The 17,007-nt window shown below is 49.1% G+C and overlaps 1 protein-coding gene across 10 annotated transcripts in view; it reads right to left on the bottom strand.

The window, feature by feature from the left end:
- Positions 1-17,007, bottom strand: part of LOC146334059 (transcription factor E2-alpha-like) — a 109,474-nt gene that overhangs the window by 53,459 nt on the left and 39,008 nt on the right. For 5 of the 10 annotated variants that reach the window (XR_014786417.1, XM_084825096.1, XM_084825097.1 and 2 more), the window contains exons 4-6: positions 15,614-15,690; positions 9,825-9,921; positions 921-985 (exon numbers count right to left, since the gene is read on the bottom strand). Coding sequence is in view for 9 of the 10 variants with exons in the window: in XM_084825096.1 (XP_084681222.1) it covers positions 921-985; positions 9,825-9,921; positions 15,614-15,690 (239 nt within the window). In the remaining variant the exon portion in view is untranslated. The remainder of the gene's footprint in view (positions 1-920; positions 986-9,824; positions 9,922-15,613; positions 15,691-17,007) is intronic. The other 5 variants (XM_084825098.1, XM_084825100.1, XM_084825093.1 and 2 more) reach the window with 3 other exon arrangements.

Below are 17,007 nucleotides of genomic sequence, written 5' to 3'. Positions count from 1 at the left end.
TAAAATCTTTTAAAAACAAACCCAAACCCGTAACATTCAAATGCAGGGCCAGCCGGCTGGCAGGTCTCCTGTTCCAATTTAAAAAATTAAATCCACTCTGGCGCCAAGAGCCATCCCCACACAGCTGTTTCAGAACACATCAGGAAAACATCTTCTGTGCAGAGATGTGCACATGGAGACCAAGTCAGCATAGCGGCTAAGAGAAGGAGCTGCGAACCAGAGGCACACAGTTCGATTCGTGCTGGGCTCCCTTAGCAAGCTCGCCTGTGTGAGCCGCATCTCTCTGTCTGCAGAACATTCACACGGATTCTGCTGAGTCAGTCCAAAAGGCCCATACAGTTTCCAGCACCTGGCAGCCCAGATACTTCCAGGAAACCCCCAAGTAGGGCCCCAAAGCAAACAAACAAGCAAAGCCACAGCCCCCTGTGGTTTGTCCCCGGTGTATGATATTCAGAGGTAAACTGCTCTTGGACACGGAGGTTCTGTTTAGCTATGACAGCTAATAGCTGTTGATATATCAGCCAACCTTGGGTCCCCAGTTATTGTACTGCAGCTGCCATCATCCCTGACCACTGGCCATGCTGGCTGGGGAAGAAAGGCATTTGAATCCAACCTCATCTAGGGACCCAAGGTTGAGAAAGGCCAATACAGGCCTTCATGAAACTGTAACATAAAGGGCATAAGAAAAGCTCTGCTGGATCAAACAACCTTCTCCTAATGGTTTGCCCCTAGCTTCTGGTCTTCAGAGGTAGAGTGCCCATGAACATGGACATGCAAAAGCAATCTTCTTGGCCTGCTTGTGAGCTCTGAGAGATCAAAATGTGCTGCTTCAAACCTGCAAGTCTTCGCAACTGTAGAAGTTGCACCAGGTTAATAATGATTTTTAAAAATTATGAAGATAAAGAAGTAGGTTTGTTTACCTGGTTGAGGGCTGGCATGCCTGCATCTCTTCCGAATGGGTAGGCGCCTCTTTCTGTACCTTTCCCTAGACACAGGCAAACAAGAGAGAAAACACTCTGTGATCGTCTGATGCTGGGGGGTGATCAGTGGAGCTGCATCCTGTCCCTGAGCAGGCAATGGGAGTAGATGACCTCGAGGAACCCTTCCAAGCCTACGATTCTAATGCTAGGAGGATCTGAAACCACTATGGATGCAGTCAGTCTTAAGTTCTCTTTCTTTTAGGGTGCAATCCTATGACTTATGCCCTCGATGCTCATAAACCTCCAAACTCAGAGGCTTATGAGCATCCAGTGTGGAGCAGGGGAGGCAATCATTGCCTCCCTGCTCCTCCCGCTCTGCTTTTTCCCTATAAGGGGCTTTTTTACCTGTCAAGCTAGGGTGCATTGGAGGGGGAGGGAAGGATGCTGCGGTGGTCTCGCATACCAGCCTCTCCACTCCCTCCCCTCCCACCGGAACACCCCTTTACCCCCGTGCAAGGTCGCGTTCCCAAACTTGGAGAGGCAGCTGGCATGGTTCTTTCTGCACCGGCTGTGAGGGGGAGGGGGTTGGAGCACTGTCACCAACCTCGGATCCAGGAATCCATAGCATCCTATGACCCCCCAGATGATGTCTAGGGGCAGAAAGATAGATGAGAGAGAGATGGATGGACAGACAAATACCTGAGTTCTGATAATTCTGTCATGTTGTAGAGTGACCAGGGAACAGAATCTGGGGTGGTGCTACACAAATGGAGGCGTGGCTATGCAGATAAGCTGAAGGCTTGGTTTTTAATGGCTAAGATCACCACAGTAACAGAAGTCCATTTAAGCCCCTCACTCCAGCCATGTCTGACAATAGGAGGTCTGCCTATGGCTGTAAAATGTTTCATGTACCACCAAAGCAGACTCCTCCCCCACCCGCAAGAATAAATGAGTAAATAGGAGGCCCATCACATACCCTGTAACATTACACAAAATAGAATTGATGCATTTTTATCATTTAAAATGTATTTAGTCAGACCTACCCCCAGCCTTCCTTCAAGGAGCAGCATATATGGTTTCTTTCCCCTCCACAGCAACCTTGTGAGGTAGGATAGGGTAAGAGCATGACTGGCCCAAAGTCACTCAGTGAATTCTGCAGCTGAGTGGGGATTTGAACTTGGGTCTTGCCAGTTGCAGTCTCACATTCTAACCACTATGCTGCACAGGCTCCATTATCTTATTGGCCACCCTTATCTTATGTTCCTAGGCCACTGCAACCTCAGATACTATTCTGGAAAGGCACTCTATGAAGCTTGGCTATTGCACTCATCAGGAGATACTCATCAGGTAGTACCCAGGAGTTTGAAGGTTGGGTCCATCACAGCTCAAAATAGGGCCTTTAGTATCTTAGCGCCCACTCTCTGGAACTCTCCATCAGTATGAATTCAGCAGACACCAATCATTCTTGGTTTACGGTGCCTACTGAAACCATTCCTTTTCCAACAGGCATTCCCAGGAAGCAGGGCTGGCCCAAGACATTTTGCTGCCTGAGGCAAAGAACAAGATGGCGCCCCATTCCATGTACAAAAGCTGACTGAACTGGCAGAGGAATCTGTCTTCCACGCTAATGAGGGGACAATGTTCTCCACTGAACTTGAAGGCAGCAGGCTAGCGTAGCAGGCGCAGAATAGGCTGCAAGGCACACAGTTCTCTCCTTGTACACCTTGCTGCCGCCTCCCAGCATCTGCTGCTTGAGGCATCTCCTCACCCTGCCTAATGGTAGGGCTGGCCCTGCCAGGAACGTGATCTCGTCCTCTGCATGAAGACTTGTTTTTTTGCACATCACTTAGACATTTCTCTAATGTAGGCGATTCATAAATATTGTTAAATAAATATGAAGGGTTGAATCCTGATTGACACTGGATCAACTGCACTGGCTGAAGTGGACTTCCCCGCCCCCTCCTTCCCACAGCAGCCCCTCTACCCCCCAGAAAATACTACACAGAGAGTCAGGGAATCCTGCTGAATGGGGTAAGCTGTGGTGTGTGTGTGTGTGTGTGTGTGTGTGTGTGGGAGCCCCTAAAATTACTGCGAGCAGAGCCCTTCCTCTCAAAGATGGGAGAACCTGGATCCAATGCTAAATAAATAATGGACATTAAGTCCATGAAGTGCTACATGTGATGTATTATTTGTACTCTGTAACATCTACTTTTTAAAAATGTCAAAATAAAAATAACAATATAAACAGGCCTCAGGGGTGTGCAGTGGCACAAATAAAGCCCCAGTCCCGGTCTTGGCACTTTGAAACAACCGTCTAAGCCAACCTGGTTCCCTCCAGCTGTTTTAGACTACAAATCCCATATTGCTGGCCTTGCTGGTGGGGTTGATGGGAATTGCAGCCCAAAATATCTGGAGGGTACCAAGTTGGGGGAGGCTGCCCTAAGCAGCACAGCCCATGAACTTTGCTCCTCTCGCTACCAGAACACATTAGTTCGGAGTCACAGGTGGTGCACTGGAAGCCAGGTGCTCCCATTTCCATGGCTGAAGGGCGCTTTGCCACCCCCATCCTCCGGTTCACTCAAGAGGCTTAGCGTTAAGTAAACAGGAGGTCACAGGGTTGCAAGGCAAAATCTTTTAACTGACCTAATTTTTTAAAAAGCAGTTTAGGAACTAAATTTGCTACACAACCGTCCTCTTCCTCCCCTCCTCGCTGCATAAAAATAGCCCCGGTTGGTTTCATCACTAGGCTGATTGGGCCTAAATTGCAGGGGGGGGGGGGGGAGTGGCATCAGCCCCAAAGCTTCCAACAAGCAAGCAGTGACAACATTCTTCTCCTTTCAAGAACCAAGTGACTTGCGCTGCTAGGCCAGTTCACAGAGTAATCTGCAAGATTAAGATGAGAACCGAGACGCAAGGGAGAGAAAAGGTTTCCTACTCTTGAGGGAAAAAGCAGTTTAAGAATCTGGCATTAGGTAAGAGAGACCCCAATTAAGGGATGGGTTTGCCAACTTCAACTGAATGTGAAAAATAATTGCTTCTAATAAAGGGGAACAGCTTTCCACCATGCTAGCTGGGGCCTGAAGAAATCTTCAGTATTAATACCTCTGGGGTCTCAGAGAAGCACTTTGGGCTTCATTTCAAAGCTCCTAGACTTATAAATTATTACTCTTTTGAATACAAATTAAAAAATGCATGAGTGGCCAGCAATGCATCTAGGTAAAGATGTCTAACAAATTTGCACCATGTCTGGGGTCACTCAGACCCCAGGCCCAGCATCTACATGGCTTAGCAGTACGCTCGGGTGGCCAAAACAGGCACAGGGCTTTACAGGCAGGCATTGCAATACGTCCAACAACCGTTGCGATACATCTAATAACCACGTAACGAAACGTGTGAACCGACTTTGCTGGAATGCAACATGGTTGAGGTGACGGCCCCGGCTGCAGATGCAAACGCCGCATTACGTTTGCAGCTACAACTGGCCACACGATAACCTAATCATTTGGCTGCCCAGAGGACAATAGGCTGAGGGAAAGCCACACACAGACATGAAATGTCAGCAGAGGTTTAGGGTCTTGCTAGATTTGCCAGTGAATTTCCTCAGTGAAGGACAGGTGTGCTCTACGCAAGCAATTTGTTGAGCCCGCTGTGAGTTCACACATGGATGCCTTCAAATCAGCACACAGACATGCACATGGGCTGGAGTGGAAAGTTGCAACAGCAGCCACTCTTCCTGACACCCCCTCCCAATGGTCCCTGAGCATGGCTCTGCCCCCAATCCCTTTCCCCTGTCCAAGAAGTACTGGATATACCAAAAATATACTTTTAACAACTCCAGAAGGATATTAAATAATGTACACTGCAAGCACCAAAAGGATGGGCCCGGGGGGGGCGGGGAGAGCTTTTTAGAGAGGGAGTATCTGAAAATAGATGACCAAACTGGAAAATAAATGAGCAGACAAGAGCAGTAGATGTGTGGGAAGTAAGAACATGTAGACTGTAAGCTCTTGGAGGGCAGAGACTGCATGGCTAATTAGCTGTATGCATCTCCTTGCCCTTCCCTCCAAGGAACCAAAAGCAACAACCCTGTGAGGCAGCCAAGGCTCAGAACAAGGCAACTTGCCCAAGGCTGCTCAGGTGGCTTCCTCAGTTCAGTGTGTGACCTGGGATGGGGAAGCTGATGCTGAGATGTTAAACCACATCCATTACTACAGGATGCTGTGGTACCACTACACTGGTTTCAGAGTTCCACACACCACCTGACAAAAGCAGTAAGTAAGGGGACAGACCAGGGTGGGGTAGGGGAGAAAAAAAAGATTTGATAGGATGTTTAGAGGAATTAACAATCCACATCACACATAACTAGGGTTAGCAATAACCATGGTTTTCTTGCCTTAACTGTGGCTAAGATTTTAAGTGTATCATAGAAACACTGGTTTGAGCTATGTTCTGCATGCACATACTAGAACCAGAGAGGGTTCAGAGGAGGGCAACAAAGATGATCAGGGGACTGGAAACAAAGCCCTATGAGGACAGACCGAAAGAACTTGGGAAGAGAAGACTGAGGGGAGATAGGATGGTGCTCTTCAAGTACTTGAAAGGTTGTCACAGAGAGGAAGGCCAGGATCTCTTCTCAATCACCCCAGAGTGCAGGACACGGAATAATGGGCTCAAGTGACAGGAAGCCAGATTCCGGCTGAACATCAGGAAAAACTTCCTGACTGTCAGAGCGATACGACAATGGAACCGATTCCCCAGGGAGGTGGGGGGCTCTCCCAACTGCAGGCGTTCAAGACGAGGCTGGACAGCCATCTGTCAGGGATGCTCTGGCTTGGATTCTTGCATTGGGCAGGGGGTTGGACTCGATGGCCTTGTGGGCCCCTTCCAACCCTACTGTTCTATGATTCTAATGCGTATACCAAGATACCAGCTCACCTTACAAACAGAGAGCCCGGGAAGTGGTCTGACCCATATTGTCTTCAGGGCAAGACAGAATGCATAACCATGGTTGACACAATCTGTGCTCAACAAGCCCACTTCAACCCACAGTTCCATACCCTGGCTTGGGTCCAGCCCTTACAGATATGAATACCTAAAACCACGGTTAAAAGGAACACAATAACCACGGTTAAAGTTTTCCGTCTGCACCAGGACTCAAATATAAGAATGACATTTCCAGACCCAGTCATTCTATTAGGTATGCAGTTCGGCCAACGGGGAAAGAGGAGAGATAAGTCACAGAGATTAAAGGCAATGGCAGGGAGGGATGTTGAGGGAGAGCACTGTGAACTGATTAAAACTATTGTCCAAGATGCTCACCCATCACAATGCTGGCTAGATTAGCAAGCTGGAGCCTGAAAAGGACTCAACTGCTAGAAATAATTACTTAAAAGAGGTCTGCTCAGGCTTATTGGTTTCCTTACTACTTAAACAATTTCCACTAATCCTGTTGGGCCCCCCTCCCCCGCCCCGCCCCATTAATTAATTAATCGCCCATTTGGCTGGTCACCCAGCCACTCTAGGCAATGTACAATAATAGAAACAGTTTAAAACAATACAATTCTACATTAAAAACATCATATTTCTAAAAATACCCTAACCCACCCCAAATGCCTGCCTGAACAACCACGTTTTTAATGCACGATGGAAGCTCATTAAAGAGGGGGCATGGCGGAGTTCCCTAGGGAGGGAGTTCCACAGAGTGGGGGCCACCACAGAGAAGGCCCTCTCCCTCGTCCTCACCAGTCTAGTTGTCCTGGCTGATGGGACAGAGAGGAGGCCATCCAAGGCTGATCTTGTTAAGCGGCCTGTCTGGTGTTGTTGGAGGAGCTTCTTAAGATAGGCTGGGCCGGAACCATATAGGTCAAAACCAAAACCTTGAATTTGGCCTGGAAAACAACTGGTAACCAGTGCAACTCCTTCAGCACTGGAGTGATGTGATCTCCTGGCAGCTGCCTTTAATCAGGCGAGCCGCTGCGTTCTGCACCAGCCGCAGCTCCCAAACTGTCTTCAAGGGTGACCCCAAGTAGAGCGCATTACAGTAGTCTAGACGAGAGGAGACCAGGGCATGTACTACTGATGGGAGCAGATGGTTGGGAAGGTAGGGGCGCAGCCACCGTATCAAGTGGAGTTGGTACAGTGCTGTCCGGCTCACAGCTGACACCTGAGCCTCCACGGACAGCTGGGAGTCCAAAATGACCCCCAGGCCGCGGGCCAGGTCTTTCAAGGGTAGCCGTACCCCATTCAACACCACGTCGACATCCCCCAACCTCCCTTTGTCTCCCACCAAAAGTACCTTGCTGTTGACAGGGTTCAGGTTCAGCTTATTCCTCCCCATCCAGCCACTCACCGTCTCCAGACATTTGGACAGGGATTCTATGGCCAACTTGAATGAGAGGTAGAGCTGCGTGTCATCCGCATATTGATGACACCGCACCCTGAACCTCCTGATGATCGCCCCCAGCGGCTTCACATAGATGTTAAATAGCATCAAGGAGAGGATGGAACCCTGTGGCACCCCGCAAGTGATTGGCCATGGGTCTGAAACCTCCTCTCCCAGTGCTACCCTCTGGTACCTGCCGGAGAGGAAGGACCAGAACCACCGCAATACGGTGTCTCCAATGCCCAACCCTTCCAGGCAGTCCAGGAGGTTACCGTGGTCAACGGTATCAAAAGCCACTGAGAGGTCGAGGAGAACAAGGAAGGAGCATTCACCCCTGTCCAGAGCCCTCCTCATATCATCCACCAAGGCGACCAAGGCCGTTTGTCCCATGCCCAGGCCTGAAGCCTGACTGAAATGGATAATTCACAAATATTCACAATATTTGTGAATTAATTCACAAATATTGATGAAGTGGGGGAGGGGAGAAGGAGAGTAACCAGAACATAAAACCATGTTGACTATACATACACACGCACACAAGAGAGAGAGATGCACTCAAATACTCCTCACTTCCCACAAGCTTTGTATATATTAATGTGGTTCAAGAAGCAAAGCAATGAAGTCAATGAGGTTGCAGGAGAGAGGGAAGGAGGGTTGCTCTTGCTTAGGAGTGTGCAGACGTCGCCCACTTGGGTCCCGGTGTTCCCTTTTGCAAGCACTACGAATGAATGCTCAAAGAAGAAGAAAAATGAGAGTCTCCCCTGTCCCCCATTTTTAAGGAATGTTGCTGAGGAGACAAAAGCCCACTACCAGCTGGTTTGCATAGGGCAGGGGTAGCTGGGGGGGCCACACTGTCTGGGGCTCAGGGGGCCACAACCCTCTAGGGGCTGCACTGCACCCCTTGCTGCCACCAAATGTGCTGCGGTGGCAAAAACCATGACAATTTAGCAGGGAATGAAGTTGCATGTGAAACCCGCAATTTGTTTCTAAGTGGAGTCACCCTTCCAAGAAGCTTCTAGCAGTGTGATTATGCCTGCAGACAAGGTGTGGGCTCCCTGCCTGCCTTGTTTCATTGCAAAATCCCAGCAACTTTTGTCACCACAGCAACAAATTTGGCGATGGCAGCAAAGGAGCACAGCAGGGGGTGTAAAAACAGCAGTGGGGGAGAGGTTGCATGTGGTCTACATGTTTCCTACCCCTGGGCTGCACCCCAGCTAGGGCCAAAATCAAGGTGGGAAGCCTGCACAATGCAGGCTGGGCCGACCTCGGCTCTGTTCAGAATGATTCGAGCAGGGGGGCTTCACAGATCTGCTTGGTTCTGAAAGAGCCATTACGCACACTCACTCTGCCAAGTGCGGAATGTACTGTCAGCTGCCAGAGGATTTCATGCTGTTGGGATGGGAGTGGTATGGCCAGAGCATCCCGCACAGCTCCTTGCCCTGCCTCTGCCTGGTGCACGCAGAATCATACAAAATAGCAAACACTGCAGAAGTCAGCCGCACAAATTAAGAGGAAATGGTACGAATTCTCTGGATGCACTATTCGTATCGAACCTCTTTCAGCCCGATTGTCGAATTCAAATTTCGGAGAACCTCATGGGGGCAGTGTTCCAGGGGTGGGTGTGGCCAAATGCGAAAGGGGTGGAGCCAAGTACCGAAAATACCAGCATATTTTAGTTCACTGCCAGCATTTCAACCTTTTAGAAAGTGTGTCTTGCGGGGGAGTGGGGATGGATGGACCACCAAGAAATTGGAAGTTGGGGAAAATACGCTTTGGAGAACTCCAGAGGTCTGGATTCAGACCAGAGGTGGGCCAGATGTGGCCCATTGCCCTGAGGTTCATAGCCCTTGGCTTATATGGTAGCCATGGAATTGGCACAGCCTGTAGAACTTGGATTGCAAAGTTAGCTTGGAGTACATCCAAGACCAGGCGTAGTGCATGCGTTTGCGGTGTGGGAAGACAACCTCCACGTGGCCAAAGCCCCAGGTTTGGGAACAGGGTCTGGGGCAGGCAGGGGAAAGGAGAAGTTGCCCACAGGACATGCAGAGAAACAAATCATTGGGTAGCAGCCCAGCACAAGGCAGGAAGTTCCAATGGATCTCTTGGGGGCGGGCCTGCCTCCTCCGGGAGGCTGAAGGTGGAGACTGCTCTTGATGGGAGAAATGACGGGCGTTTGGTTCCAGAGGGATGGAGTGACATGCTCCTGCTATGGAGGAAAGGAGCAATTCCCTTGATTCGAAGCAGGGCCTGCTCCTAAGGGCCTTCCTGGGAGCGAGGCAGGACATGGATGTGGTGAGATTCGGAAGGTGGAAGAAGGGTGAGCCTGGAAGGGAAGGGGAGCTGGGAATACTGAAGAAGGAACTGGACGATGACCACCACCACCCCTTCCTTTCCACTGAGGCCAAACTGGGCTTCCCTTTCCTGGCCACTACTGAACCACTGAAGCCCCCCTGCCTTCAAACACGGCCCGAGATTAGGAACATTTGACATGCACAGAGCTTCAACTCAACGGTGGCACTTACCGACCATCCCGGATCCGAGGAATGATGATGAAGATATGCTGTTATGGGACGGCAGGTCCCTGTGCTCACTGTAGTGGGAGCCTTCGCCATAGCCCTGCTAAAAACCAAACCAAACACAAACATTTACAGGCGAGACACTGTGACCCCCCTGGAGTCTACCCGCTCCTATCTCAGGCGAAGGCTGACTTTAGGCTGCCACAGCAACCATTTCCTAATCAAGGCCCATCTCCAAGATCTCCCTTAAGATGGGTTAGCTTGGCCTTGCAAATGGTGAGTCACCGAGGTGAGCTCACATTGTCTCTAGGTGACCACTACACTAGGATCCCACCCCCTCCTCGGTCTTCCCCTTCTTCTTTCCCCTCCTTACAGGATGCTACAGGTACTTGCAGACAAGTCACATTCCGCCAGACTCCTTTGCCACGATGGATTCTCTAACCCTGCCTTCCACGGCCTGTTCCCCTCCAGATAATAGAATAGTAGGGTTGGAAGGGGCCTAACAAAGCCATTGAGTCCAACTCCTTGCTCAATGCAGGAATCCAAGTCAGAGCATCCCTGACAGATGGCTGGCCAGCCTTGTCTTGTGTGGGGGAGCCCACCACCATCTTAAGTAAGTGGTTCCATTGTCGTATTGCTCTAGTAGTCAGGAAGTTTTTCCTGACGTTCAGCCGGAATCTGGCTTCCTGTAACTTGAGCCCATTATTCCATGTCCTGCACTCTGGGAGGATCGAGAAGAGATCCTGGCCTTCCTCTCTGGGACAACCTTTCAAGTACTTGAAGAGCGCTATCATATCTCCCCTCAGTCTTCTCTTCTCCAGGCTAAACAGGCCCAGTTCTTTCAGTCTCTCCTCATAGGGCTTTGTTTCCAGTCCCTTGATCATCTTTGTTGCCCTCCTCTGAACCCTCTCCAATTTGTCTGCATACTTCTTAAAGTGTGGTGCCCAGAACTGGACACAGTACTCCAGATGAGGCCTAACCAGTGCTGAGTAGACGGGAACTAGTACTTCCCGGGATTTGGAAGCAATGCTTCTATGAATGCAGCCCAAAACAGCATCGGCCTTTTTTGCAGCCACATCACATTCTTGGCTCATACTCAGCTTGTATTCGACAACAGTTCCAAGATCCTTCTCACTTGTAGTGTTGTTGAGCCACGTATCCCCCATCTTGTAACTGTGCATTTGGTTTCTTTTTCCTAGGTGCAGAACTTGGCATTGATCCCTATTAAATGTCATTCTGTTGTTTTCTGCCCAGCGCTCCAGTCTATCCAGATCACTTTGAATTTTGTTTCTGTCTTCCAAAGTATTAGCTGTCCCGCCCAATTTGGTGTCATCTGCAAATTTGATCAGCATTCCCTGCACCTCCTCCTCCAAGTCATTAATGAAAATGTGGAAGAGCAATGGGCCCAGAACTGAGCCCTGCGGTACCCTGCTCGTTCCCTCTCCCCAGTTGGAGAAGGTCCCATTGATAAGCATTGTTTGAGTCGGATTCTGTAGCCAACTGTGGATCCACCAGATTGTTGTTTCATCTAGCCCACTTTGAGCTAGTTTGCTCATCAAGATATCATGAGGCACTTTGTCGAAAGCTTTGCTGAAGTCGAGGTATATGATGTGGACCATGGGAATGCTGTGGACAAGGGAGGTGACTTGATCAAAAAATGAGGTCAGGTACATCTGGCAGGACTTGTTCTTGACAAATCCATGTTGGCTTCGAGTAATCACTGCATTGTTTTCAAGGTGCTTCCAGATGGATTGCTTTATCATCTGCTCCAGAATTTTCCCAGGGACTGATGTCAGACTGACTGGTCTGTAGTTCCCAGGTTCCTCCTTTTTACCCTTTTGGAAGATAGGGACAACATTCGCCCTCCTCCAGTCCTCTGGCACTTCCCCCGTCCTCCATGATTTCTCAAAGAGAATAGACAGTGGCTCTGAGAGCTCTTCTGCCAGTTCCTTTATTACTCGAGGGCGCAGTTCATCTGGCCCTGGAGATTTGAACTCATTCAAAGTAATTAGGTGTTCCTTGACCATATGCCTATCGATCTCAAGCTGCAATCCTGCCCCTTCAGCCTGTCCTTCGCCTTTGCCAGGGGGGATCATATACCCTCTTATGGGAAAAGACTGAGCCAAAGTAGGAATTGAGCACCTCTGCCTTTTCTTTGTCATCTGTTATTGTTTTGCCATCCTTATTTAATAGCTGAACCACTATTTCATTCCTCTGCCTTTATCCGCTAAGTCATCTCTGTTGGTTAGGATCAAGTCAAGGATAGCCGATCCTCTAGTTCCTTCCTCTACTTTCTGTAGGAGGAAGTTATCCGCCACACAAGTCAGGAATTTCCTGGAGGGGCCATGTTTTGCAGAATTGGTCTCCCAACAAATATCGGGGAAATTGAAGTCCTCCATTGCTACTACATCATGCTTCCTTGAAACACTGGCTATTTGCTTTTCAAAAGTTTCATCCTTGTCTTCTCCTTGATTGGGTGGCCAGTAGTAGACTCCAACCACCAGGTTCCTTTTCTTCTTTTCTCCATTTATTTTGATCCAGATGCTCTCAATGGGGCTACCAAGCTCCTCCTCCTGTATTTCTGTGCAGAGATATGTATTTTTCACGTACAGGGCAACCCCACCTCCCTTCCTGTTCCTCCTGTTCTTTTTGAACAAGTTATATCCTTCAGTTGCTGTATTCCAGTCATGAGAGTCATCCCACCAAGTCTCAGTTATATCTATCAGGTCATAATTTCCCTCCTGTATTAAGAGTTCAAGTTTGTTCTGTTTGTTTCCCGTACTCTGGGCATTAGTATATAGACATCGAAGACCATGTGCTTCATAGTCTGGCTTTCTTCCTACATGTGTCTGAAGACTATTCTTGGGCGCTATCAGAGCTGTTCTCTCCATTGCAGTGCATGCGCCTATGTTCATTGTTACCCCCAACATTACATCTCCCTTCCCTGTAGGATTCAGTTTAAAGCCCTCCTGATGAAGTTCTTCATGCTGTGGCCAAACACATCCTTCCCAGCCCTTGTGAGGTGCAACCCGTCCCTAGCCAACAGCTCGTCAGCACCACCTTCGTAGCCAGTCATTCACCTGGGGTATTTTTCGTTCCCTTTCTATCCCTCTTCTAACTACTGGAAGGATGGATGAGAAAACTATCTGGGCCCCAAAGTTCTGGAGTTTCCTTCCCAAAGCTTCAAAGTCTGACGTGATTTCTTTGTAGCTCCGCTTGGCGGTATCATTTGTTCCCACATGGCTGAGAAGAAAGGGATACCTGTCAGTGGGCTTTATGAGTGCAGGCAACCTTTCAGTCACATCTCTAATCCGTCCTCCCAGGAGACAACATACCTGGCGAGTCTACGGGTCTTCACGACATACTTGGGTCTCGATCCCACACAGCAAGGAGTCTCCCACTACTACCTCTCTTCTTGTTGTTGTAGGCCTGGGTTTTATTGCCTCTGTTTGACTGACCTTCAGCCTCTTGCTCACTCTCATGCAGGTTCCCTTGTGATCCTTTGTCTGCAGGCTGTCCTCCAGTCTCATCCGCAAGTACCTGGAATCGGTTCCACAGCTCCACTGCTTCCACTGGTGCAGAGTGACATCTAGTTCTTCTCCTCCTAACTGTCACCCTTTTCCACCGAGTATCCTCTACTCCATTTTTCCTCACATCGGCATTTCCCCCTTCTGCCTCAGCTTGCTGTTGCTCTTCAAGCTTCCGGTCTTCACTTTGCTGCTGCAGCTCCCCCATTCTGTCCAAGAACTCTTCGTGTTCTCTTATTCCCCGGAGGGTCGACAGTTGCCGCTCCAGTCCTCTTACTTTCTCTTCCAGCAGCATGATCAACTTGCACTTGTTGCAGGTGTAGGCCATGTTGTTCTCAGGCAAGAGAACAAACATGGCACACACCTTGCAGGTCACCACCACGGCAGAGTCTTGTCCTTCCATAGCCTCTTTTCCCTTTCTGAGCATAGCTTTCCGATTGTTCTAGACTAGCCTGTGCCTGCTCCTCTACTCAGTAGAGGTTAAAAGCAGAGTCCCACTCTTTGCCTCTGTCTCCTTTGTCTCTTCTACCACTGCCACTCCCCTGGCCAACTCCTGTTTGCTCCCCCTGTTCGCGCGCTCTGTTCGCTTGCTCTCTGGGAGCTTGCTTGCTTCTGCAGTCCCTGGACCAGCTGGAGCAGCTTGCTCTGCTCTGCTCTGCCCTGTTCAGCTGGCAGGCAGGAAACAGACTGAAGCTTCCTGCCCACTCAGCTGCTGGGAGTACTCAGGCCACATGTGGCGGACACCAGGTCAAGGGAAGGCTGGGCTGGCCCATCACAAATGTTAATGGCTCTTTGAGGTCTGGACAATGTGCTTAGCAGAATCAAGCAGCAAAGCTCTTCTCCTGGGCCATCAGCACCAGGCTGCTGGGGAGAAGTGGAGAAATTGCACAGTTCAAAACTCCCCCATTTAAAGCAAAAAGCGCCACCAAAACCATTAGCACACATAGGAAGGTAGTGTGTCACAGGAGAAGGAATAAGCATAGCCTCTCCACTCCCCCACATGCTATTACCTATGGGGAGCAAAAACCCCAGCTTAACTCATAAAATTGGCCGCACACTGCTGGAAACAGGATAGTGGGCAAGATGGACCTTTGATCTAGAGTGGGTTCAGAGGAGGGCAACAAAGATGATCAGGGGGGCTGGAAACAAAGCCCTATGAAGAGAGACTGAAAGAACTGGGCATGCTCAGCCTTGAGAAGAGAAGACTGAGGGGAGATAGGATAGCGCTCTTCAAGTACTTGAAAGGTTGTCCCAGAGAGGAAGGCCGGGATCTCTTCTCGATCATCCCAGAGTGCAGGACACGGAATAATGGGCTCAGGTGACAGGAAGCCAGATTCCGGCTGAACATCAGGAAAAACTTCCTGACCCTTAGAGCAATACAAGAATGGAACTGATTCCCTAGGGAGGTGGGGGATCTCCCACACTGGAGGCGTTCAAGACGAGGCTGGACAGCCATCTGCCAGGGATGCTCTGACTTGGATTCCTGCACTGAGGAGGGGGCTCAACTCGATGGCCTTGTAGGCCCCTTCCAACCCTACTATTCTATGATTCTATGATCTGGCCCTGGAGTGCTGCTCTTATTTTCTTATGCAGGGCAAATCTACCAGAGCTTTCTGCCCCAGGCAGCTAAACAGAACCACCATGCACAGAGGCAGTCTACCACCGATAATTATTTTGCACCAGGCAGCCATCATTCCATCAGGCTGCAGCAGAGGGAGATGGGAAACCAGAAAGCCATTCCATCAGCACTGCTGGAAGACCAGCTGTGTTGGGCTCCTCTTCCTCCTGAATGTTGCCATCCTGGTTGGTGACTACACAACAATTCAACTTTACGAAGTGGTGCCCGAGCTTGCGTATTTCCACTTCTCTCCACATCCCCATTTCCTTTTGTGTTGCACTGTTTCGATTGCAGGCCTGTGGGGGCAGGGAACGTCTTGTTTTTACTTGATTGTATGGGAAGCCACTCTTATAGCACTTTTGACTGAAGAGTGGGGTAAAATGCTTCAAATAAACAGATAAAACACTAAGGACAAGTAACATGGGAGGGACCATAGGCTTCATGCCTTGCTCATGTCCCTAGAGATCATCAAGCTGGACGCTCTCAGAAACAGAACAGCAGGCAAGATAGAGAAATCCTCAGAAATGAAATAGCATTTCAGTCCAGGTGAGAAGCTACCTTTTTCTATGTTTTCATACATTTTCTATGCCCCCCCCCCCCCCGGCCCTCATTACTCAATCATTGCCATTTTCAGCTCCCCCCATCCTTACCCTGACTTGGTCAAATGTGGAGTTATTTTGATCTCCTGTTGCCCAGGAACCCGAGGCTGGTCGCTCGTCCAAACCTGCTGGGGTGAAAAAACAACCCCAGGAAAAAACACACATCAGGGTTACTTTGATCAGTAATACCTTCAAAAGACAGAGCCTCTCAAAGTTAACTCTTCCTTCTACAAACAGAAAAATATTTGGACAAAAAACCCAAACCACACCAACCTTTCCTGTTTTGCAACCTTCCACAGCTGGGTTCAGATTCAAAAGGACCCTGGCTGATATGTTAGGCGGAATCAAGGGATGATAAAAATATATATATTTAAGGATTGCACCACCTTGAGGAAGTAGTTGCATGTGCAAATCATCTTCCCCACGGATGTCTTTGCATGTAGAAAGTCAGGGCATTGGGCTCAGCTCTGTACACAAATTCAAAGGTTCAGCCAAACCTTGACTCCACATTTGTCTTCGAAAAACACTGGCTAAGGGGATGGCACTGCAGAAAAATAAGGGCGAAACGTCCCTCTGCCCTCCACTCTAATTTGAGCACTGGTTGAACTCAGCCTGCTGCATGCAGGGTTATTTCTCCTCCATCCATTCATGGGAGGTGCACTCCAAAATGCCTGAAGTGGTGCTGTCTCCACCCACCACCACCAAAACCTTTTTGCCACTTGATTCTGAGCCTCCAAAGGAGGACTACACAATAAAATCTTGAAGTGGTCAAGTGGATTAAACCACCTCAAGCCACATGCGCTTTTTTATGCTTCCCCACACACATGTAAACACCTACCACATTATGCTCCCTGTGGTGTTAATTTTCTACAACAGAGAAACACAGTGAAGCATTAAAGGAAAGGGGAGATGGATCAAAATACACAAAATACCAGCGTGGGTTAGCTTAAAGCTCTTACTAAAATGCCTCTGGATGGCCAAAGGCAAATTTCCTCCTCTCCAGAAGGGGGAAAAGAGACTTACTAAAAGAAAATGGGGGGATGATTAAGGGTACAATGCCCTGAGCATGTGCAGAGCGCCTTTCATTCCTCCCATCAAGCTCTGGAGGAAAACTTGGCAGGTAGCCAAGGCTGAAATGGCTGACCGGCCCTATTTCAGGGCTGCTTACATCCTGAAACAGCTCCTTGATTTCAACCCATATTGAGATAGCAGTGAAAGGGACCATACAGAAACTGGTACCAGCAAGATGGGAGTGCAAAAGCAAAACTCTACTCTTGCACACACACACCCTATTTTATTTATTTTTTTAAGCTTATTATTACGGGAAACACACCATTCCTGCCTCTCTCCTCCACTCCCCTTACTGTTCATTTAACCAGAAACCTCTTTCAAAATTGCATGCTTCCATTCCAAAGCCTTTTGTGTTAATCATTTCCCCAGATAAT

The sequence above is a fragment of the Heloderma suspectum genome, chromosome W, assembly GCF_057233095.1.
Source record: "Heloderma suspectum isolate Gila_16-S chromosome W, 16-S_ref, whole genome shotgun sequence".
In the NCBI taxonomy this organism is placed as follows: domain Eukaryota; kingdom Metazoa; phylum Chordata; class Lepidosauria; order Squamata; family Helodermatidae; genus Heloderma; species Heloderma suspectum.
This window is presented reverse-complemented; position numbering and strand designations above follow the sequence as displayed.